The sequence below is a fragment of the Periplaneta americana genome, chromosome 10 (genome assembly GCF_040183065.1).
Source record: "Periplaneta americana isolate PAMFEO1 chromosome 10, P.americana_PAMFEO1_priV1, whole genome shotgun sequence".
Taxonomy (NCBI): domain Eukaryota; kingdom Metazoa; phylum Arthropoda; class Insecta; order Blattodea; family Blattidae; genus Periplaneta; species Periplaneta americana.
Window position 1 is genome coordinate 179,103,844 of NC_091126.1, and position 23,971 is coordinate 179,127,814.

The 23,971-nt window shown below is 33.7% G+C and overlaps 1 protein-coding gene across 7 annotated transcripts in view; it reads left to right on the forward strand.

Moving 5' to 3' along the window:
- PMCA (plasma membrane calcium-transporting ATPase 3) overlaps positions 1 to 21,214 on the forward strand; it is an 805,979-nt gene extending 784,765 nt beyond the window's left edge. For 3 of the 7 annotated variants that reach the window (XM_069838535.1, XM_069838541.1, XM_069838542.1), the window contains one exon: positions 18,460 to 18,619. In XM_069838535.1, coding sequence (XP_069694636.1) covers positions 18,460 to 18,473 — 14 coding nt within the window. In that variant the 3' untranslated portion in view covers positions 18,474 to 18,619. Of the gene's footprint in view, positions 1 to 18,459 lie in introns of all 7 variants that reach the window. The other 4 variants (XM_069838536.1, XM_069838538.1, XM_069838540.1 and 1 more) reach the window with 3 other exon arrangements.
- The last annotated feature ends 2,757 nt before the right edge of the window (positions 21,215 to 23,971 follow it).

Below are 23,971 nucleotides of genomic sequence, written 5' to 3' on the forward strand. Positions count from 1 at the left end.
CTGAAGTTGTCGATTTTTTTTTCCAGCGAAACAAAAACTTTTCCATCTGTTGAATATATGGCTGACTAGTTTCCTAAGGCTCTGACAATAGAAGAAATCGAATCCTTAGGAACAGAGTTTAGTCATTTCCAGTTTGAAACTTTTTCTTTCGACCAGGATAAAAGGATTGATAAAATATGGTTTGAAATTTCAAAGATGACGGATGTGTCTGAAACAAGAAAGTACACTTTTCTAAGCAGTCTGGTGATGCCAGTTCTTGTTTCACACAGCAATTCTCCCAACTACGAATTTTTAGTTTAGTGAGGAAAATCAAAACAGAATTTCTTGCAAATATGGATACAGAATTTCTTAGTTCTCGGTTAGTGCAAAAAATGCATGCGATTTCTAAGAGGAAACCTGGTTATCAAAGTACTATTAAAAGACAACGGCAAGTAGGACGTGCAACTTCAAAGTTTGTGGCTTCAATGTGGTGTATATTCAGATCTTACAGAGGAGACTTTAGATTAAGAGGGACTCTAAATTGGTAAGAACTGTTGTCGAAAACTCGATGTATATGGTCGCTGTTCTCCTGTGCACCCCTCCCCTGCCCTTTCTTCCCATTACTATTTACTGTTCTCGAAATCTGGCATCTTTGCAAGTCGGGCTGAACTCACCAAATACTAATCTCTCTCTTATTCTACCAATGCTAGCATCCTTAAATAATCAATTACAACTGCACATACTGCACTGCAGTGTAGTGAAGCTCTACTCATGCATTGCATTTGTATGTGAAAATTTTACCTGATTTTAAATGCTGGCCTACGATTAAATCATAAATTAGTCTAATTTCCAGTAATTTCACATACAACGGCAATACATAAAGAAACTTCTTAAAAGCAATACTTACATCTCACTTTTATGAACCTGTTATAAGTTTTTAAATTTAATAAGTCCTTTGTTTGAAATCGATATGTTGGAAAATGTGTCTGTTGCAAAGGAAAGGACATTATTGATGAATTTGTTGATTAGCACCAATTAACCATAAAAAGTCCTTGTGACGAAACGTTCATGCCAGGAATTATCCTTTCACTTGAATGTCATATTTTCAAATATATTTATCAGGTATGTTTGTTCCTCAGTTCGTCGTGCGTAGACTATTTTGAAATTCTCAAACACTTGTAAAGTGCACAAATTTTATGAAACATTATTCAGAAGTATATCAACTTATACTGCATACCACAATAATCGGTAGTTGCAAACTTGATCATTGTAACTGATGATAGAGAACCGTGCATCGAAACAACCTAGGACTTGTCTCACAAGCAAACATTCTGATGGCGGCAAATAAAGTTAATTTTTTTCTTTCACCATGTTAATAATGTGAAAAGAAGTGCTTATACAAAGTTTGGCCACTGGACCACAATTACGAGGGCTGTAAAAAAAAAAAAGTTCGCCAGGGGATGTTAACAGAAAGAAAACACAATTTCATTGGAAAAATTTATTGAAACAGACACAGCAATTATTGAGCTATTTTTCAACATATACCCCACTGGAACTGAGACATTTGTCATATCATGGGATCGACAGAGAGTTGCAAACATCTGTTAAATGCTGCTTCCGATTCCATGTGGCTGACTTCCAGATACAAGGATACAAAAATTGATCCCATGGTTTGACAAATGTCTCAATTCCAGTGGAAATATGTTGACAAATAGTGCAACAATTGCTGTATCTGTTTCAGTAACTCTTTCCATGCAATTGTGCTTCGTTCTGTAAATGGCCCCAGGGAAAATCACTTTCTGGACGGCCTCGTAATTGCGGTCGAGTGGCCAGAATTTGTATAAGCACTTCTTTTGACAGTATTAACATGGTGGAAGAAAAAAATTTAACTTTTTTACCTGCCCCCATCAGTATGTTTGCTTGTCAGCTTATTTAAAAATTTTTTTTTAACAAAAAATAGATTTTAATTGTCTATTTGCATTGTTGAGAGAGGCAATGAGTATATGGGCCTACAAATGCGAAATTAAACTTTTTTTTTAATTTCTTAAAAAACACATTTCGACCATATGAGACGAATAATTTTATCGAAGTACATTAAGTTTTCCATGACCACATTGTTCACAACATCCAGGAGAGGATCAGTTTTTTAGCAATAGCCTACAACATGAATTTCCAGAATCATTGCAAGCATTTTCTAAATATATTTGTGCTCAAACTAACAGTATAAATCTTCAGTGATTATTTATCAAATATAGATATGTTTATTCTGACAAAAAAAAAATCTTAAATAAAGTTCTTCCACATTCTCATTTGATGGTTTGAATTATGAACTAAGTTTTCCAACCCCATTGATTTCCTTAATAGATTTTAATTTGCTATAATTTTCAGTCTGTTTCAGTTGTTAACACTAAAGAGTAAATAATTTGCAGTGTTAAAAACTGAAGACTTGTGTCTATCACATTTAGTTAGTATCACTGAAGTACAGAGTAAAATCTGTTCAGATACAATGATTAAATACGGTATATTTTATTAACTTCCTGCAGTATGTATGTGTATTTACCTACCGTATATATACTCTCTCATGTGTTTTACACTTCCCGATAATTCAGTTCTTTTATCATGTTGGCAGTAACATTCCTGTTTATCTGTTTATAGTAGGTAAAGGTTTATTGAGCACTCATAGAAGATAAAGAGTCTGATATCCGACTTAATAAATTGTATGTGTTAAATAGGTGAATGTAATGTTGAATGCACAAAATATATAGGTGTATTAAATTGTAATAGCATATATTTATTATTTTCCTGTTTACGAAAATTGGTGTTAAGTGAAGTAACCAAGGGTATGGCCAAAACAGACAGTTAAAGTTCATGACTAAAACAGTATTTTTTACCCACATGTACTGTACCTAGGGAGTCTTTATAAAAGTGATACAAGATAGGCCTGCTTTCTTGCCTGGTTTTCGAATTATTTGTGATCTGGTAGAATGATTTTAACAACACATTTCTGCTGACTAGTTATGTATTTACAAATACATACATTACATACACAGCTTTTAAAGAACCCAGAGCTTCATTGCTGCCCTCACATAAGCTAAGGTTATCAGATATTTTACCTGGTCCACACCTGTGGAGTAATGGTCAGCGCGTCTGGCTGCGAAACCAGGTGGCCCGGGTTCGAATCCTGGTCGGGGCAAGTTACCTGGTTGAGGTTTTTTCCGGGGTTTTCCCTCAACCCAATACGAGCAAATGCTGCGTAACTTTCGGTGCTGGACCCCGGACTCATTTCACCAGCATTATCACCTTCATATCATTCAGACGCTAAGTAACCTAGATGTTGATACAGCGTCGTAAAATAAGCCAATAAAATAAAAATAAATATTTTACCTGAAATCTGGGGACATTAATCAGGTCCACAGTACAATCACTACATTAGTTTCTGTTGTTTCTCATGTTGCTTCTGTTGTTATTATTATTATTATTATTATTATTATTATTATTACTAAATTAAATTAAATTACTACGAGATTGAAAAAAAAACTATTCTGACATAAAGCTACTTATTTTTCTGACGAGTGAATGTTTTTTATTATACCTTGTATAAAAGTAAGCCTTAAGCCACTCATTTTTCCGATGAGTGAATCTTTTTTTTTATGCCTTGTGTAGAAGTAAGACTTGTTGTAAATTCCAGACATGTTATGGAAAAGTTTATGGATTGAACTGTTTTACACCTACCGGTACTTTTGAATGTTGTGAAATCCACATTTATGTTCATATATAGCTGAGAAAACCAATTGCTTCCACTTTCGTCCTGGAACTTGTGGTCTTTGTTCCATAGAACTTCTTCACTAGGCCAGATGTACAATCCATGGACTTGAAACTCCAATGGTGCTATGGTATTGAATATAAAAGTATCTTCTTGTAGTGCAATTGCCATGTCACTCTTGTTCGGGATAACACTTTTGAAATAAGTGGACAGTTTATAGCAGCCGTTATGAGTGAGCACAACACTTTTATGTCTTTTCGTGCCATGTGTTTGGTAACAGAAGTTCGTCTGCCACTGATAATAATGAAGGAAGTTTCACATAACAACACTTTAAAAAAAATTTCTTTAAAAAGTATATGACTTGCAATACATATTAGGTATGCTTTTTATCTTTCTGATTTGACATCTTTACATTACATACACAAAGATACACTATACAAAAACTCGCCTTGTTTAGCTTGATTACTGTCATTGGCTACCTATCCAACATGTACTGCTCTTACATACAATTTCGTTTTCGTATCTTTATTTAAAGCCCTTTCTTTAAATCGGAAGTAAGAATGAAGCAGTGCAGTGTAGTCTATGCATTAGAGGTGTAGAAAAACTACGAGCACACTCTTCCCACCATATAGTGGGGAAATGTATTAACTATCAACAATTTTGACTGTCTCCAATTCTTTATTACAATATATTAACGAGATAGCCTATGATATAAGTAACTGTTAAGATATTAACTTAATAATAAAATAAAATGGCGTTTGAAAACGAAAACACTTTGAGAAGTGACAGATTTTAGCTAGTGACAACAGTATGAATTCAGGGACTATCTCCGGGAATCGGGGATGTCTGATGAGCCCACTATCGATCCCTAGCATTATAATATATAATTTTACTCTGTTCCATGACAGGAAGATTATATTGATTTTTTGAACCAATTTATGTAGGTAACTTAATATATGAAATTTCATTTGATAAAGTTTTCAATTGCAGCTACCGGTATCAATTCTGTAGACAACATTCCATATTCATAATTTCCTAATGAATTCACTTGCAGATAATGTACATCAAAATTTGCCCAGTAGTTCAGGAAATTTCCCTGTGCATGAACAAAAGGAATGGACATACAGGAAGACAGATGCATGACTAGAACAGTTTTTCGGTATCAAGGATACTCAGAACAATTATTTCCGCGAAAATTTCGAAATCCGTTTTCTTGCACCGTCACAGTGCTTCTTTGAGCAAGTAGCACATGTTCATCTTAAAAGTAAAGTAAAATGCTAAATCTGTGATTCCATGATGCTAAATTGCATTGAATACACCTCCCATTAATACTAAAATTTAAAATTAAATTTCTGTAATTCATATAGTTATCCTTACTGATGTCGTGAGTACCATAATGTCAACTCAAACATGACCAATGACGATAGAGTTTAAAGGGTGATAAAATCCTTACTATGGATTCTTCTGGGAGGCCGGGCCCATGTTATAGAACTATGTCCCTGATGGACCCTCCAGGAAAAATTTATTGACCATTTCTTGCATAGGTTAAATTTTGATACTGAAAATGAAAGTATCGTTAAATGAAATGCTTCAACAACTGCCAAAATTCAAAAGTAATGAAACATATTTTCAATTTTTCAGCTGTTTTGGGTTTCCAGAAAATGCATTCCTCATATATGAACGAAATTTTAAATTAATATTTAAGAGGTTATACGATTAACTATTCTGTTTATGATAACTATTTTATTTGTAGAGAATTCAGCAAATGAATGTGTCTCAGAAAATTACTCCTTTAAGAAGTGGAATGCTGGATCTTTCATAAATAGTTGATCACTCGGAAAATTACTGATTTGGATAATTTTTGGATGTGATATACATCTATGCTGGAAGGAACCTATTTTGGGACATACAGTCAATTAGGTATTCCTGCCAGAAGAAGCCATTTTTTTCATGTAGTAATGAATGAAACAATCATTAATGAGATTGAAAATGTAATGTAACGGTCAGAAAAGAACTTAAACAGATTATAGTGAATGTACACTAATTATGGTCTACAGTTTACAACATGTCTGCCATCCTGAAGAATGCAAAAGTTCAAGTGATAGACCATCTCTTCTTATTCTCTCTGTAGCATGTCAGGAATAACTATCTGTAGCATATGCATTATCCTTTCCACCAATTCAAGGCTAGTGTGCAGTTTAGTTCTATACACAAGATCCTTGACAAAATGTTCATAAAAGTCTGGAGATCATGGAGACTAAAGAGTTGCCCTGGGAAACCAAACCACTTGTTAGGAAACACTTTGTCAAGAAGGGCTCGAACATTCGTGTATAGTGGAGATGAGCTGCATCTTGCTGGAAAGATGTTTCAGGAGTGAAAAGATTCGTTGCTTCAACTGTGGGAAGACAAACCTTGTCAGCATGTTATGACAATCATCACTGGAAATTTAGTCAGAGACGAATGAACACTTCTACAGAGAGACAAAACTTTGACATTGAAAAAAAATCAACTGTAAATGCACACAACACAAAGAAAAGTGGCGCTTTCTGGTGGACGTATGCCCAGAATACCTGTATGGTAACAGGAAGTGTTCTTGTTATGTGCGAGAATCATCACTGTTAGTATTTTACATTATGTTATAGATATAAACAACATGATTATTCAGTTCTTCAGATTATGAAATTTGTCTCAGGTCTATTAATTTACTTTTGAAGTTTGTTCATAACTTCAAATTTATATCAATGGAGATTATTCCTCGAGCAGTGTAAGTTTTATCTCCTCTCATGTTTTCTCATAAACACCAAAATGAACAAAGCTTGTTGATACATTCATGTTAGAGGTGACTTTTTATTTATCTCTGATTGAATATCTAGACACTTGTTAATTACATACTTACCATAATCTGGACCTGTTTTCGTTTTCAAGAATCAATTTAGACAATGCTATCCTTGCAGTCAAAGTCAGAAGTAAATATTTGGTTATATGATTCAAAAGAGATAAAAAATTTTCTGTCACAAAAGTATTAAGTACTATAACATTGATATTATATTTTAGGTGTTTTAAACGAGGGAATATGAAATTGAACTTGTTTCACTAGAACGAAATGTCTTAAATATTTTAGTCATAGAAATGTATATAGAATTTTTGTGGTTTAGGTCACCTGATCATGAATATCACCATCTTTAATTTGCAGTCTCAAGGCATTAAACTATTTCAGAGGCGACAATGAGTATACTTACTTTCAACATGAAGAACACAGGCGAAGAATAAAACACGAAATGTTGGTGAACAAGACGTCACAGATGCAATCATTTGTCAGGACTGGAAAGACTAGCTAATGCAGTAACTCATGTACTGGGTAAAATCGAATTATGTTCATGTTAGGATATTTTATTTACAGAAGAAATGTCAATTGATGGTGGAAATTTAAATTCTCTTATACTAGCACACATACCATAATCACCATAAACTTTAGTTAATTAAAAACTGATTTGCATTAGAAGATCAATAATTGAATTAGCAGAAATCTAATAAAATTTGTAATTTTGAATTCATTCTCAAATTCTTTCAGAGTATCTAATTCTTGTTTGTGGTAGAAAAGGAAATAGTCAGTGGTAGGTTAATTTGGAAGGAGAGTATTGGTATGAAAAATTGAAAGTATTAGTGTACTTATCATGAAGTGATTTCTTAAACTACTTTAGTTTCACCTTTCTTACTAATGTTTTAGTTACTTTTATTTCCATGTCATCAATTGACGGTTCATACTTTTATTTCGATTAAAATTTGAAAAAGGAATTTGACACTGCATTACTGTGTCCATGAAATCCTGAAAATGAAGTTTAAAAGGGTTAAAAAATATGTAACAAATATTTCTTTATTGATTGTCAACCACGTTTGCAAACTTTGCTGGTTTAATTTACAAATAAGACAGTTAGTAGTGATTCAACAGTATGTATTTATGATTATTTAATATTAATTGATGCATTATGAATATATATATATATATATATATATATATATATATATAAATGATGTACCCTCATCCTCTGTGCTACAGTCTCATTGAAAAACAAGTTAAATTCGTCTTAGTGGTCCATGGTTCAGATAGAGATTACAAACACTGCTGTATTTAGAAACTTTTTGACCCACCTTTTCCGAATTGAATGATCAAATCTTATCCAATATTAAAGAATACAAAGAAACTCTGTATCAGTAGAATATCAAGTCTATTCACAGCAAGAACTTGTCTTAATTAAGGAATGACCTTTCATTATTTTTTTAAATATTAATTCACTATTAGACACCTCTGTTAAATTGAAAGATTTCAGTTACCCATTCCTAAAATAGTCTTACACCATTTTTCATTTCATCATCATCCTCATCATTGATTGATCGATTTTGTAACCTCCTATGGGTGAAGGTCTACCTCAGTGATGTCAAACTCAGTGCCACCATAAACCTACACAAAGCATGGTACCAGACTCAGGGCAGATGACGTAAAGCAGACGATAATTCAATCGTACCTGCATTCAGTGTTCTGTGACGATCACATTCCCTTGTGTGAATGTAAGACCAGGGAAATTTCTTGTGTACGATTAGCTACAGTATTTAGTGACAAGATTATGGTCTCGAACTTCGAAGATTCATTGGGACATACATTCTTTGCTGTTGCTAAAATGCAGTCCTTGATTATTTATCTGTCTGAATAAGTTCCATGTCTTGCGACAATCATGGTAGCTACTTCATAACTTGCTCTCACAGCATCAACACTATACACCTTCGTGTTCTACGAATATATATATATATATATATATATATATATATATATATATATAAACATTTTAAGAACAGTGTGCTAACCGACAGGTTATCTCAGTTTTTACAGAATCCCATGAAGCTTTCACCCATTCACAAAGTTAGTATCGATGCATAAGATGCACCATGCTTTTCACAACTATTTTCAAAGAGAAAGTGCGTCTTAGGCCATGGAAAATACGGTACATAGCAGGGAATGTATAATAAACATTAATATTATAATGGAAAGATGTGTACATTACGGAATAATTAATGTTTATTTATATCACTCTCTCTAAATTTGTGATCATTTCCTTCAAACTCTAGTATAAATTTAGTGATCAGTTTTATATTTCTGTGGGACATCGAAATTCAGGTCCCAGTCATTAATGTTACCTATTACTGGTACGACTTTTTTATTTATATTAACTATGATTCTATGAAACACATTTTTAGTTTCCTCTTAGGATTGTACAACAGTAAATAAGCTTAAATGTGCTATCCATGAGCTTTAAAACTGTACAACTATGGTAAATAGCATTTAACTTGTTATACAAATAATTGTAATATCTCACAGTGTCAGCGAACTACTTACATCATATTTATCCACTTTTAGACATTTTACTAGAACAACTCGTTCTTCTCCATCAAATCCTTCATAGTCCACTTAGTGTTTCAACTCGTAATGTCGTTTTATATTGTACTTTCTTATAAAGAAATATTGTTTGCCTACTCAGCATTGTAGCCTATATTATTTGCTACAACCCTACATAAGAACACATTCTCTCATTCTACGTTTATTAAAAAATGTAGGCAAAGTAGGGAATTCAGCGCGGATCATGTCTATGGATTTAGACACAGTCTTTTCTTAGACTTCAAGTTGTTACAAAGCACTGTGCTAGCAGCTCGTGGCAAACCTGTGGCCGCTGCCACTAGTAGCCGAGCTTGACATCACTGGGAAGAAATTAGTTTGATCTCTGTCTTACTGATAATATTTTAAAATACAAAATAATGGCCTTTGTCTAGTATTTAGGAAGGTTCTTCCACGTTTAAACAAATAGAGTAATGTTCTTAAGTTTAGGATGACAGTAATATTGCTCTGTTTTGTTGTTATTTTCAAATGATTCACTTCAAATAGGCTATTATTACACAACATAAATTCGATGGTACCAGTACAGGTAATGTTTAAATTTGTAGCATAACTAAATAGCTGCATAAATATTTCAATTTATTAAATATCACGACAGAAAGTAATTCATAATTACACGTACATTTTTTTAATTACTGATACTTTTAACGTGGAAATAAATTGTAGCTTATTCTGTTATTGTGTGTGCCAGTATGTTGCAGTTTAAAAAAAAAATCATCATTAAATTGTTAGGTCTAACCAACGCTGAACGAAACATTTCGATGCTATGTCCAGAGATACTTAGAAGTAAGTTACTCTGGTTTTGTAATGTCAGTAAGAGATTTTGTGTACTTGTAATTTACTTTTAAATTTGCATTAATAAGTACAAGAAATTAGAAATAGTAACCAACCCCATCTTGAAATACTATGAGAACTTACATTTTCGTTTGAACAATCACTTAAGTGTGTCCATGAAGCATAAAAAAAAGTTTAAGTTTTCAATACCTACCCTTTATTTGCATAATTAGATTAGGAGAACATGAATATTAAGATCGCCATAATCTTGTTTCTTTTATCTTAAAATGATTTTCAGTAATTACTGAAGTTAATATTACTTTTGAGGAAGAGAGTGCAATTAAGTAAAAGTGACGCACATACACAGTGTATAGTAACAGTTTAAAGACTTTAATTCACAATGTAAACAAATGTGATATTTACCGTATTTTTATTGCGTTTACTTTCTCTGACACGTTTAGGTACCTGATTCAAAATAAACTTTTACTATAGCATGCTTCGTTATTGAACTTAAACACAGAAATAGGTTATGCATTAAAATATAGTGATGTTTACAGTATCATCATAATGTCTGAACAATACTCAGTGAGCTATTGTGGATAGCACATGATATTTTACAGATAATAGTTAAGATTTTCTAATATACATTTTTATGACGGTATCACTCTATGTTGTGTCTAGTTGAGGGTTGAGGAAATATAAAAAAACCAAATTGTAACAATTTTGCATTTAAATATAATAAAAAGACATAAATAAAAAAAAACATGAATGGCTGTATTTGGATTGCATATATTTGATTGAAATATATGATGTATGCTAGTGAAGTACTGACAAGGCAAAAGAAGACTATATATTAATGTAGTCATTAAAAACTATTACAATATAACGACTTTCGTATAGAAAGGTTAATTAAGTTGTATTTGTGTTATTTTAATATATTTTATTGTTTGTTGGTCTGCTAACATAATGACAGCATTCTATATTTCTGTATTAACCTTCTTTGGGTTTGAGTGTGTACAAGAATTTAGTAAGTAATGGTTATATTGATGTTGGGTAAACTTGGGCTAGTTCATGATGAGACTGCATTGGTCACCGTGCCCAATTTGAAAGAGAATTTGTTACATATAATCTGTATCTGTAAAAGAGATTGTGTACAAATACATAAATAAATTTCATGGAATATGAAAAGAATAATTCTGAAATTCAGATCATATACTTTTCAAGTAAGAAATGTGACTAAAACTGATATGACATTAAGGTGATTGAAATCTTTGGGTACCTGAACACTTTTAAATGAAAAACACAAACATTTCAGAAGCCGTTAACTGCATCTTCACATTTGAAAATGGAAGTAATAAATTAAACGAGTGTTGAGATTTTTATCCATAATAGATCATGTAACTGCGACTTTAGACTTTTTCTTTAAGTATAGGCACATAAAGTAAACATTATTATGTTTGCTTAAATTCGAAGGTTCATTATTTATTCTCAGTTATCCCAAACGTTTGAGTTGAGTGATAATGCTAAACCACAGGTATTGTGTTAATGTAGACATAAGAATTTTTAGAAATGTTTTCTTGGTTTCTGTGTGTGCGTGTGTGGCATGGATGTTGTTCGTGCATGCATTTTGCATGTGCAGATATAAGTAGTAAACTGGATTTAATATAGCAGGTCCAGAATAAGTGTCATAATTATTGTGTTAATGCTTAGTTTGAATGTGCAACACTTCCTGTTTAATGTTGATTATATATAAGTATGTTTCTATACATACATGCGTACAGCAATAAGAGGTGTGAGGTATTACCTGCTGTTTCAACAAGGGATTTATAAAACACAAAGAACACCATGCTAGTCAGAAAAAGCACTTTTACTAAATAATTGAGAATAAACAGAACGTGTGCAGTGAACTATACAGTTTACCCAACATTGTACTAATACTGGTAATCATCGTCATTCTTTTGTCTAGATATGATAGCAACTGATATATTAGGAGTGAAGGTGAAATAAATAATCACTGCTTAATGGGTGATAAAATGATAAAAGAGGCTACGAATATTTACATGAAAGATAATTATAGACTATCCTTGAAAAGTATCACTTCCAATTGAAAATGTTTTGTTCTCGGAAGTTAAGCTCTCAGTAACAGGTAATTATTATGTATTTTATTGCAGTGGTATTACTAAGAGTAGATGTAAGTTCTTGAAATATTTCTGTTTATTAGGTGTTAAATTCCAGTAAAGGCTTGTAAGATTCTTTGCCAGAATACCATATTTAGACAATGTAAACCTGTAATCTCGTTATCTTACACAGATTGAATAATCTCTTTGGATTTAATGGGCTATAACCAAGAATTAAAGCAACAAGTTGGAGACTAAATTAGAATATGTTCAGCAAATTCAGTAACTGTAGTTTGTTTTTCGAGATATAATTTAGCCATTTTTGATAGTACAGTAATTGTAGTACAATGTAAAATTGCTTTTGTTGGTAATGCTTACAACTATGCATCTTCTGAAAAGTGTTGTTTCTCTGGGATATATTTCTACATTGTGCCTTTTCTTCCAGTTCACATTTCAACAAGTACCGTAGGTAACTAGCACATTGTGTCATTATATCAATACAGGGCTGACTTAAACATACATGTGTAGGCCTATTATTCACATATTTGAAATTTGTATTAATTTTATATAAAAATTAAAATTATTCGAAAAATTTGTAACATTTATATCTTCGCCACTTGAAAAAATAACTACAAACTTCAAATCATTGGTGGCTACGAAAAATAACGTACAGTTACCCAAAGAAAAATTGGGCCATTGAAATATTCATAGTTCCAGATACAAGACACTGCGCAGTCCGAGACCCAGAGGACAGATACACAAGCTAATACCTAATTGAATTATTTAAATTCATTCTATTTTGTTCTTATTGGAACTAGTTTTGAAACTTGCTTAAAAACTGCAAGACAAATTTTAATTTGTTGTAAATAATAGATAAATATTATAAAAATGTATTCTTACTAAATACGAATCTGATGCTCTTTTATGATACGGGTAGCAAATTAAAAGAAACCCTTTAATTTTTATTTTGAAATGAATTGACCAGAGGTGATTTGTTTTATTTTATTTTTATTCCATTCCCAACCATAAATGAAATTCAATAATACTATGTTCTAATAAATAATGTCATTGTAAATGGAGTGCTTTTTTTTAACAGTAACAATGAAATTCAGAATATTTGTAACAGGCCTAAGGAACTGAATTCAAATAACAATAAAAATTCATTTAAATACCGTTATAAACAGTATCAATTCCTGACACTGAGAGGGAAGAAATAGAGACTTTTTCCTTAAGTTCAGAAAAAAGTGAGAGCACTTACCTTGTAAATGATTCGATACTGTAGCTAATGAAGGAAAATTAATACATTAATCTGACTTTTAACTATTATAATTTTGCGGGCATAGTTAATTAATATCGATTATCTTCAAACAGTCATGGATGCGTGTTAACGTGTAGGATAGAGATGTGATTTTAGATTCATCCGTGCAGGCAGGTGAATGTTATGTAAAGCATACTATTAATCATGAAGAGTCAGCCCGTCCTCGGTTTGGAGAACTGTACATCTTCAGGCATTGAGCCAACAAATCTAAAAGTTTCTTTGTCTGAATTCTTTTAAGCGACCATATAATAAATATGATCATTTAAATTTAATTTTGATTAATATGCAAGATCTGTGTATTTCTGATCTGACATGTTTACAATTGAAGCACTATGAGATTTTTTTCATCCCAAACATTCACATTTACTATTTAATGACGATTTCTTTCAACTTCATAGTATATTCATATTGTTTGATGAGATGACATATTAGTACAGCACTCATATACTCAGAAACATGCTCATCTTCTGGAGATTTGAATGATTGGCTGCATCATGCCAGCAGTACCGGCTATTCATTAATGCTGATTTTAGTTTGAGTAATTATTAACACACACACAATTAAATAAATGCAATTCACTTCGTATAAGAAACCAGTCTCTCAAAAAATTCAGTGCAATAAATTACGAGATGATTAGAATTTGTGTAATGTGAATATTTCAGATACTGTAAACTTTAAAATCTTTAGTTTATTATAAACATGATCATATTTCGGACACATCATAATCTTACACAAGTTTATCATCATAACCATGACCATGACATCACCATCAAGACTATAACCACCTTAAACGTAACTTTCCTAATAATCACGATAATTCTATGGTGCGTGATGAAAAGGGCGTAAGTCAAAAATTGGTTGTTTTGAGTTATGACCTCCATGTGAATGTATTTCTTCAAATGGTATGAAGTACATATGTCTATCCTCTTCCATAATGATATAGAGCGTCTGATTTCCAGTCCATCATAATGATATTGTTCATCATTTCAAACTTTTCTTTTGCTCTAGTCAAAACTTGCATTTCATAACTTATTGTTTTTTATCGTGCATCATAATTACCGGATTACATTGCCTAGCATTAGGGCAAATTCCAGAAGGCGATGAGGCAGGAAGTTCCCCTTAACTAATAGTTATAAAAAAATAAATTAAGTTCAAATTTTACACCAACTTTCATTATTCATCATTTCAGTTAACACCTGAGTGTGTAATATTGTTTTTCCCACTTATTTGGTTCACAGTTTTTCTAAATGATTTGATGTATACATTTCCAATTTTGTAACAGTTACTATCTTGTCTGTTCCATGTGCTACATTGTAAAGTGATTGTAAATAATTTTTCACTTTGCTTTGTGATTAATATGTGTTATTATTTACATGCTTTATTAAAATTTAAATTCAGGTAATCCAGCATTACTGTAGCATTAAACTTTCCTATACCCGTCTATTAAAAAACATTCTGGTCATCAGATTCTCATGTCTCCTCTTACAATAAACTGGATACATAACTTGTTTTCAGTATTAACATGTATGGTCGGAGGTCCACAGCATCTTGCTTGAAAATGAAACCAGTGTTTTATCAACAATTTCCTTACAATATCTAAACCCTCTTCCTAAATAAATTACGTTTTATCCACATAATAGAAGATGTATAATGTTAAAATCGGTTAATAGTCAGCTTATACCTGCACTGAGATAAAAAAAAATTGCTAGGGTAAACCAGAGTAATTGTAAACACTTTTCACTAATTTAAAATATATTTCATCATTACATAACCCTCAGTAACAGTAAGCATGACAAAGAAAATTGTATTATTTTTAGACCCTTCTTTTCTCAGAAAATGGAGTTCAAATAATCAAGTTGACTTTTTTCATCTTTTAATTGCTAATTTACATTTACACCACCTGTTTACATTTACCCATTTGAGAGGGGGTAATTGTAAAGACCAATTTTTGCACGGGCTATCAGACACTGAACATTTTTTGTTCTGTTTCTGAAGAAAGAGCGAACTCCTTTTAGTTCCAATTTTGATCACTGGTACATTTCGTCCCTTTAATCTATGATATATGATGGATATAGGAACTCCGTACCTCTCCTGAGCTTCACAATAACTGTAGTTATCATTTTTCACATTTGTGACAACCCTCTCTAAATCGTCTACAGTGTAGTTGGGTGCAAGTCTCTTTCTAATATAATTTCTTGTCATTTTGATTACTGAAAAGTACGAAATGTAACATTGGAACCATAGTAAAACATGTTTACAATTACACCAAATTCATGTTTACAATTACCCCCCAAGCAATTAAGACTATGGGGCAAATATAAACACGTCATAACTTAATGAACTGAGGTTATGGAAGGTCTCAAAACCATTGTAATAAATGTTAACTACTATACATTACTCATAAAAACAACATATTCTTAAAAAATAGCACTGTACCAGTGCGTTTACTTACAAAGCCAAAAATGAAGGTGAAGCAAAATTCTTTCTGAACTCTTTTTGTAGACTCTTACAAAACATTCGTTCACAACTAAATAGATACTTCTATTTGGCGCCAACTGCTTTGTAGGTTAGTCAATATGTTAATTTCAATATTCACCGAATTAAAATTTTTATATTGACAGCTTTGTGTTTCTCACAGCATTTGTTTACAATTACCCTGACTTGCTTGAAAATGAAACCAGTGCTTTATCAACAATTTCCTTACAATATCTAAACCCCCTTCCTAAATAAATTACATGTTTTATCCACATAATAGAATATGTGTAATGTTAAAATTGGTTAATAGTCAGCTTGTAACTGTACTGAGATAAAAAAAAATAGAAAATTGCTACTTATTGAACACATCTTATGAAATGTATGGAAAGAATTAAGTTGGGGCCATAAGTATGTAAATTAAATGAAACACCATTCACTGTGTCTTGAGTTGGACGAAGGATTTAACATTAACCCATGTTTCATGTATAGTGCAAGAAGTTCGTTGCAAACTTACATCAAGGGACTTCAGGTCCAAAAAATTAAGTTGAAGATTCTGAGTCCACACCTGTGGAGTAATGGTTAGCGCGTCTGGGCGCGAAACCAAGTGGCCCGGGTTCGAATCCCTGTTGGGGCAAGTTACCTGGTTGAGGTTTATACTGGGGTTTTCCCTCAACCCAATTTGAGCAAATGCTGGGTAACTTCCAGTGCTGGACTCATTTCACCGGCATTATCACCATCTCATTCAGATGCTAAATAACCTAAGATGATACGGCGTCATAAAATAACCTATGTAAAAAAAATAAAAAAAAAAAGATTCTGAAATAGACATTTATTTTGCATCAATCAGGTTCCAGAAGCCTAACAGTAAACCTGAAATTTATTTCAAGTACACAGAAAGTTAAGAATACAGTATTCATTATGAAATAAAAGTAAAGAAAATATAGCTACTCGTACAGTTTATTATTTTTATTTGCTTTTGTCATAATTTTTACACTGTAGTTGGCCTCACGATACTATCCACTACTCACGAGATGGTCTCTGGAAGGAATTTGAAGAGTATTTCTGTGTGAGTGGGTCTTGCTAAAAATATGTTTTCCATACAGGTTCATAATATTTACTTGTAGGTATTATCCTAAAATGAAAATGTAACCGGATCGAAGGCAGAATGAAGAATTATGAAAGTAAAGTGAATAACCTGTTCAACTTGAATTAATAGATAATACCAAGTTATCAAATTTATCGGTGATTTCTGATGGATTTGCTGGAGATTCCCATTTCTTTTCATGTATTATTTTTGTTCCCTTTCATATTTATTACCGTACATTAATTGACACAGTTGTATGTTTTGCCACAGTCTCTGTTACTAACACCACAGGAAATGTCAATTCTTCTTCCTGTAAAATAGTTTGACAATGTTAGATATCATTTTCGCTTTCAGTATGAATAGTTTTCCCACTGGGAATAAAAGAAAAGCATTTGTAAAATTTACTATGTCTGCAAGTTTACACGACAGAATTCTGTTGGATGTTTCACCAACAGTACAACACTATTCTAGAATAGCAATAAATATTCTAAATTTTCACACTCAATATTAGTTTTTATGCTATAAACAGGGTTCTTTATCTGATTGAGAGGAGTGTACTTGGAAGAATTTGGCCTCAGATTTTCTGTCAAAATTTAAGTTACAATACAGATGCATTATGCACTTGAGAAAATTGGCAAAAATGATTTCTCTTTTCATTATAGGCATGGTGGGACATCTTAAATCACGTTCATTTCCACTTAAATGTACATGAGAAATATACAGTGTATATGGTCTGCCGAGACAAATAAATAGGGTAAAAAAACATTTTCACCAAAAATCCACTGTCTTACCATGAGAGATACATGTATATGTACATGAGTAACTTGCGAGTGATAACAAAAATTCCTGTTGTCATGTTGAGCGTGTAAGTCTGTTACGAACCACAGATGCAGAAATACATTTGAAATTAAAATCTGAAGAGTGTAGAAGGTTAATATTTTTACTTGCTCTGGTTGTCTCATTTTTTCAAAACCTTACACATTGACGATTTTACTGGACAGTGTTGGATTGTTAAATTTTATTGTGAATTGCTTTTCTCTCCACATTATTTAGAATTGTACCGAGATGTAAAATGAGACATGGTAAGTATGGATGATGGTCAGTATTATGTATATATAATTGAATATATTTTTCTTAGTACTAAATTTTTAAGACAGTCGAAATTAGATAAAAGGATGACTAAACAAAAGTTGAAGTTGTAGAAGATGACATAATAAGATAATTGTGACTTAGATATATAATACTGTGAAGTATGGAGCCTTACTCTTAGTGCACGGCACTTGAACAATTGAAGTACACTAAGCACGCAGAGAAGAGTATGGGTCCATCTTGATTGTTGGATGGTCACATTGGCTTGGATGGTAGGACGAATGACCTGAAGCATGAGCCTTGTGAGGTCATTGTGTGAAGTTCAAGCTCCGGGCATGTTGTTGTTTGCTAAGCGCACTTGTACACCTAATGGCCATTTCTAATTTGTCCCGTTTCTTTTTTTGTTGTTGGTTTCAGATACGAGTAGTTAATGCTTTCCGTCAGGGTCTAGACGCTCGATATGGTGACAGTGCCACCCTGGCCGAAGCTCTCCGAAAGCAGTCTTCTCTTAGCAAGCGATTATCCCAGACATCTTCCATTGAGTACGCCGATAATGTCATGGACGAGTTAACAATCCCCGAGATCGACGTGGAACGTTTGTCGTCTCACAGTCACACCGAGACAGCAGTGTAATCCCATGCCGTCCCATCGACACCGCGCATGCCGATACACTGTCGGGGACAGAGGCAACGGTGTTGGTGGTTGTGGCAGCGATGACAGTTACGGTAGTGATGGTGGTGTTACGATGGCCAAAGGAGAACTTCATCATGCTTGTGTTCGTGTATACGATTAATATTTAGTTACACGCACCACCTGTGGAATTGGTGACAGCCTACTGAAACAGACTCTGGAACTTCTTTTGAGAAATGACGTAACAAATTTTATCAATATTATCGTCAAATTTTGATGATGGCAAGATCTACACTTAACAAACACACGATTACTTTAAAGTTCTGTCTGTTGGAGTTGGAGGACTAATTCACTATTTCCCCAACCATCTTCCTTTCCCGAGCCTCTGGCTGTTGTCCGTTCATCTTTATACCTCCAACCATCCGGCATCGAGTGAGTGCATGTGGAGAAAAACGAAACTGCAAGTGTAACTCGTTGATTTTCCAAAAGACAAATATTAGGTATGTTAGTTGCAGTGACACTGAGGACGCGAGCAAGCGAGCATTGGTTCTTTCTTCATGTAATTATTGTAAAATAATTTAGCTCGTAACTTGAAGGTGAAGAGAAAATGATTATGACATATGCCAAGTGTCTTTTAAGAGGGGAGGCCATAGCCTTGTTTGAATGCAATGTTGAACAGTGTTAAAAATAATAATTCTAATTTTTTTTATTTGTTCGCCTCCCCTCATTTAAAAGTCAAGTGCCAGGATTCAAAATAGTAGATAGAGTTCATGTTGAATCTTGTTTGAAGCAAGTCAGGAGTAACTGGCTCTGTGCAGTGCGGTGCAGGCCTCCCGACTCCTCTCGTCTTTGAATTGAGAGGTTTTGTTATCGACTTTCTCTTGGTGTAATTCTTGTTCCTGCTAGCAACTAGAATCATCATGTTGAAGTTGACACTGTTAATATTACTTTTGTAACCACGGCAACAGTGAACGAAGGAGTGCAGGAAGATGTTCCCTCCCCTCCCTCCAGCCCGGGGCGGACAGCAGGGCCTCGGACCTGGAGACGCGAGGAGGGAGGACGCGGAATCGAGAGCAATACCAAATGTCACAGGGTGTCCGTGGTTACTGTTACTATTTTCTGCTCTGAAGAAGAAAGTTTACCAAGTTGTTGAATGTTGTTACTATCAATATTGTAAATCTGAAAATACTCCTCTGAGCAAGCCATTTTGTTAGGCTGGGTTGTTGAGCAGTGTGTAGTTACGTATTGTAGTGGGGTCGTTGCAGCCCCGCCCGACAAGCACGGATGCCGATTTTAAGCTGCACTGTCGGTCATTTGTCAGGAGGCGGCGGCCCGAGGTCGGGGCCGTCGCTTCTCTTCTCTCGAGAAGAAGCCCCTCTTTGTGCTCTAGTTCACTCTGTAAATCTGTTGTGTGGCTGCAATTTTCTGTCTGTATAAAGAGAAACAAATTCTAGATGTTGCAAATATGCATTAGTTTATAAGAACTTTCCATGGGCTGTTAAAGTATAAATTTAAAGAAAGTATCAACTCATTGACTGATAGAGATTTGCATCTGTACGTAGGGATAAAAAGAAACTAGTCTCACCAGATGTACCGTAGTATTCACTTAGGATACAAGCCATGACACTGGTTTTGTCCTGCTCCCCATAGACTTGACTGTGACGGCCTCGAGAGTCCGAGGTCGCTGGCGCGCATCCTCTCCTCGGACTTCTCGAGCAATGGGACAATGGTGACATTGCCTGTGGGGTTTAAAAGCTTATGTAGAGTCGAGTCGACCAAAGGCAAGTCTTGGATCATATAAACTTCTCGAAAGTAAACGAATCGAAGACCACAATATTCTAGATGATGCCTGTTCTCTGTGTTAACCAAACTTCAGAGAGGTGCGCAATTCACAACCTTTAATTTAGCTCTAGACAGGGATTTGGCAGGCAGCATCCTTAATTTTTTCTACTCCAGTCACATGAGTATTATGTTTTCTTAAAAGTTTTATTTCCATCCAATGTTAATGGCTATTAATTAATCGTTTTTACAAAATAAATTTTTAATGTCTCAATACCTTGTTGAAAAAATGGTGTGCGTTTTTATTTGAATGGAACCCCTAAACCCGATAGATCTTAGGACAGCATTACCACTCTTTGTCGATTTGGAAGAAGCTGTTGCATCGGATGTAGATAGATGTACAAGAAGAAGAACGATCGCACTTGACGATGTTGAAAGCCACAAGTTACTTCTCTGTCTAATGTATGGTGATGTTAAATTTATTTCTGTAAAATTTTGAGATGTTGAGCATTATGTGCCTTATGTCTTTGCTTTCTTTGTTGAAATTGTAATTATGACTGATTAAAACAAAACTTGATTCAATCTCAGGGTTATGCCCAAAAGAGGAAAGGAAAGAGTAACACCCTTATTGAATTGCAACAGCTGCATTCCGTCCGCAGTCAGTGCATGCAATGCTGAGCGAGTATTAAGTGATAGAGTAAGTATTATTTCTTATGTAAAAAACATATTCATGTTAGGAAAAATAAAATTGAATGATGAGACAGTTGTGGCGAGATGATTCCAACCAGAGTGAAGAAAAGAAGACAAGAAGTGCAACATCATTCCTCACATGTCCTACATTTTGAACAGTTCCTTCAGTCACACTGTTGCTCCATTTCACCACAAGACAAAGTCCTTTACGAAGCTGTGTACCCATATCCTAATGAGACTCCGTGGCAAAACACTTACATGTAGAAAAAAATAACACACGTTCTAGCATGAACTCCGCATTGTGAGTATACTGGACTGATTTAAAAACTCAGTGGGTATAACTTAGAATTTTTATTGCTATTCCTTTTTATCTGTCATTTTTCTCGAGTATTTGCTGGAAAACTGTACATTTAATTTTTTTTATTAAACTGCAGATTTTAAAATGTAAACTACGAGGATTGTAAATTCTGATACCGTTTGTGATTTGTGAATGCTATACACGTGCACACCTACTCATAAATGAAATACAGGGTGTAACAACTTTAATGTTTAGAATTTCAGGAACATGTTCCCTGACACGTTCTACGTCGATTAAACCTAACATACCTATATCCAAAGTTCTATAAGTTTGGAATATTTGCATCCCAAAGTTAAATTTTTCAGTTTAATTTTATCGCTGAATACTGAAAGAAGTAACACCAATTTCCGAAAGTCACATGTCTATGTCATTATTTTTATTAGTACCATATTACATTTTAATATCAACTACTTGTGAGTATGAAAGAAGCAGTGCAAAGTTGAAAAAAAATGTCCTTAATATTCCAAACACTGTACTTCTTGAAATTTGCCAATAGGCACGTGAAAATACCTGTGCACTAGGAATCCTACGATTTGGGAACCGTGCTTGATATGCCAAAACAGCTGCTGTTGCATTGCCATCACACAGTCCATACACATACACTATGTCGGCGTATTCCTGATGTGTGTACACAAAAGGCATGTTTTAATGGTCAAAACTCAATAAAAAGACTAGTCACAATACGGTTTATTTTTCCCACAACTGTTATTTTAAACTGTTGTCTATTTCGTTTCCTTAGCAACCTAAACAATTGTAATTTAATTTATCTTAAAAGTAAAATTTCCTTCATTCACTGATTTTCAAATGTTTATGTATCTCTACTTAGTAATGCCATAAAATAGTCCTTGTATGAACGGTATAATGCTTGGAGCTGCAAGAAGTTCTATTTTTTCCAGCTCTGTTATCTCTGTAACCTCTCAATTTCGGATATAGGTATGTTAGGTTTAATCAATGTAGAATGTGTCAGGGAACATGTTCCAGAAATTCTAAACATTAAAATTGTTACACCCTGTATATTGAATAGAACATTTTTTCGAACTGTATAAGTAAGCATAAATACTAAGAATGGTTGAGAAATATTAAATCTGTTCATTGTGACAAGATATTTCAACGAAGCCCATACAGGATTGCAGAGTCTGACAAGTAAATTTCAACACACTATATTATTTCAGTACAACTAAATCGAAAGCAATATTTTGTCACCTACAGGTGACGAGATTCTTCCGACACATAGTAGCTCAGATTTGTTGTATGCCTTGAGGTGTTTACAAGTTAAAGTTACAGTATTGCAGAGAGCTGGGGTATAATTTAACATTAATGATTTAAAGAAATAACACGCCATTCAATTTCTGATTTGTAAGTGATATTTAACTCGTGTTTCCAAGATAATTTTTGCCACATTGCGAGAATGTTACCAGTTACGATATTTCCACATGAATTCAGAACTGCTTTCTATCTCATTCTATGCCCATTTCTCTCGCCCCCAGAACAACATATTACCGGTACTAAAATTGGAAACTATTATAAGCTACACACGACTTTTGGAAACAAAGTTTCTTCATTGTGTACCAGTTGCAGTTTGTACTCCATCAGAGGGCTAATATTGCAGACTGGAATGTTTTGGGCTCTAGTATCGAATGTCCCTATTTTTACTTTCATTTTTTCTCGTTTTCACCTAGGTAGTTGAATAATTGTTATATTTTGTATATAATTATATTATTTTATTGATTTATTCATGTTTAAACACACGAGACAATAGTTATGACGGGTCTGGTCTAGTGCAAGAGTGGGGTGTAACTCCATTTTATCAATTTTTCAGGAGAGAGAAATAACAGATATAAAAATTATTGAATTCATATGACATTTATTAAAGTACATTTCCATATTCCCCACTTTAAGGCAGTAATATTTAGCTATAATTTTGAATTCCAACTCAATACAACTGATATTAATATAAATATAAATTTCAGATACCTCTTGCTTGCACCTAAACATTTAAAATGTTTCTATAGATCTCAAAATATTGAGATGGGCCCTACATTCCCTTCCCCATAGAGATTCTGGTATTTTCGCAAACATAAATTCTTTACATAGATGCTCTGGCTTAGCTTTCACACATGAGCGAGGTTACCCGACTCTACTCGCATACTCGCAATGCAAAAGGACAATTTTATTGTACTTTTCAATGTACAGACATTTCTTCTGGCGGTCTTGGCTTAGCTATCGAACATCACACCTGTCACATGAGCGAGTTTACTCGACCCCTCTCGCACTGTGTAAGGACACAGTATCTCTCAATGTGCAGACTTACAACTTCCGGTATTTCTTCTTCCGATCATGAAGTCAGCTTCTCCACCACTCTCCCTGCCCTATTATGTGGTAACTGTTAGGTTACGTCCATTTTCGGCATTTTTCCCTTCAAAATTTTCTAGAGCTCCTTCAGTGGAATAGTGAGACAAGTGGCCAACAGGC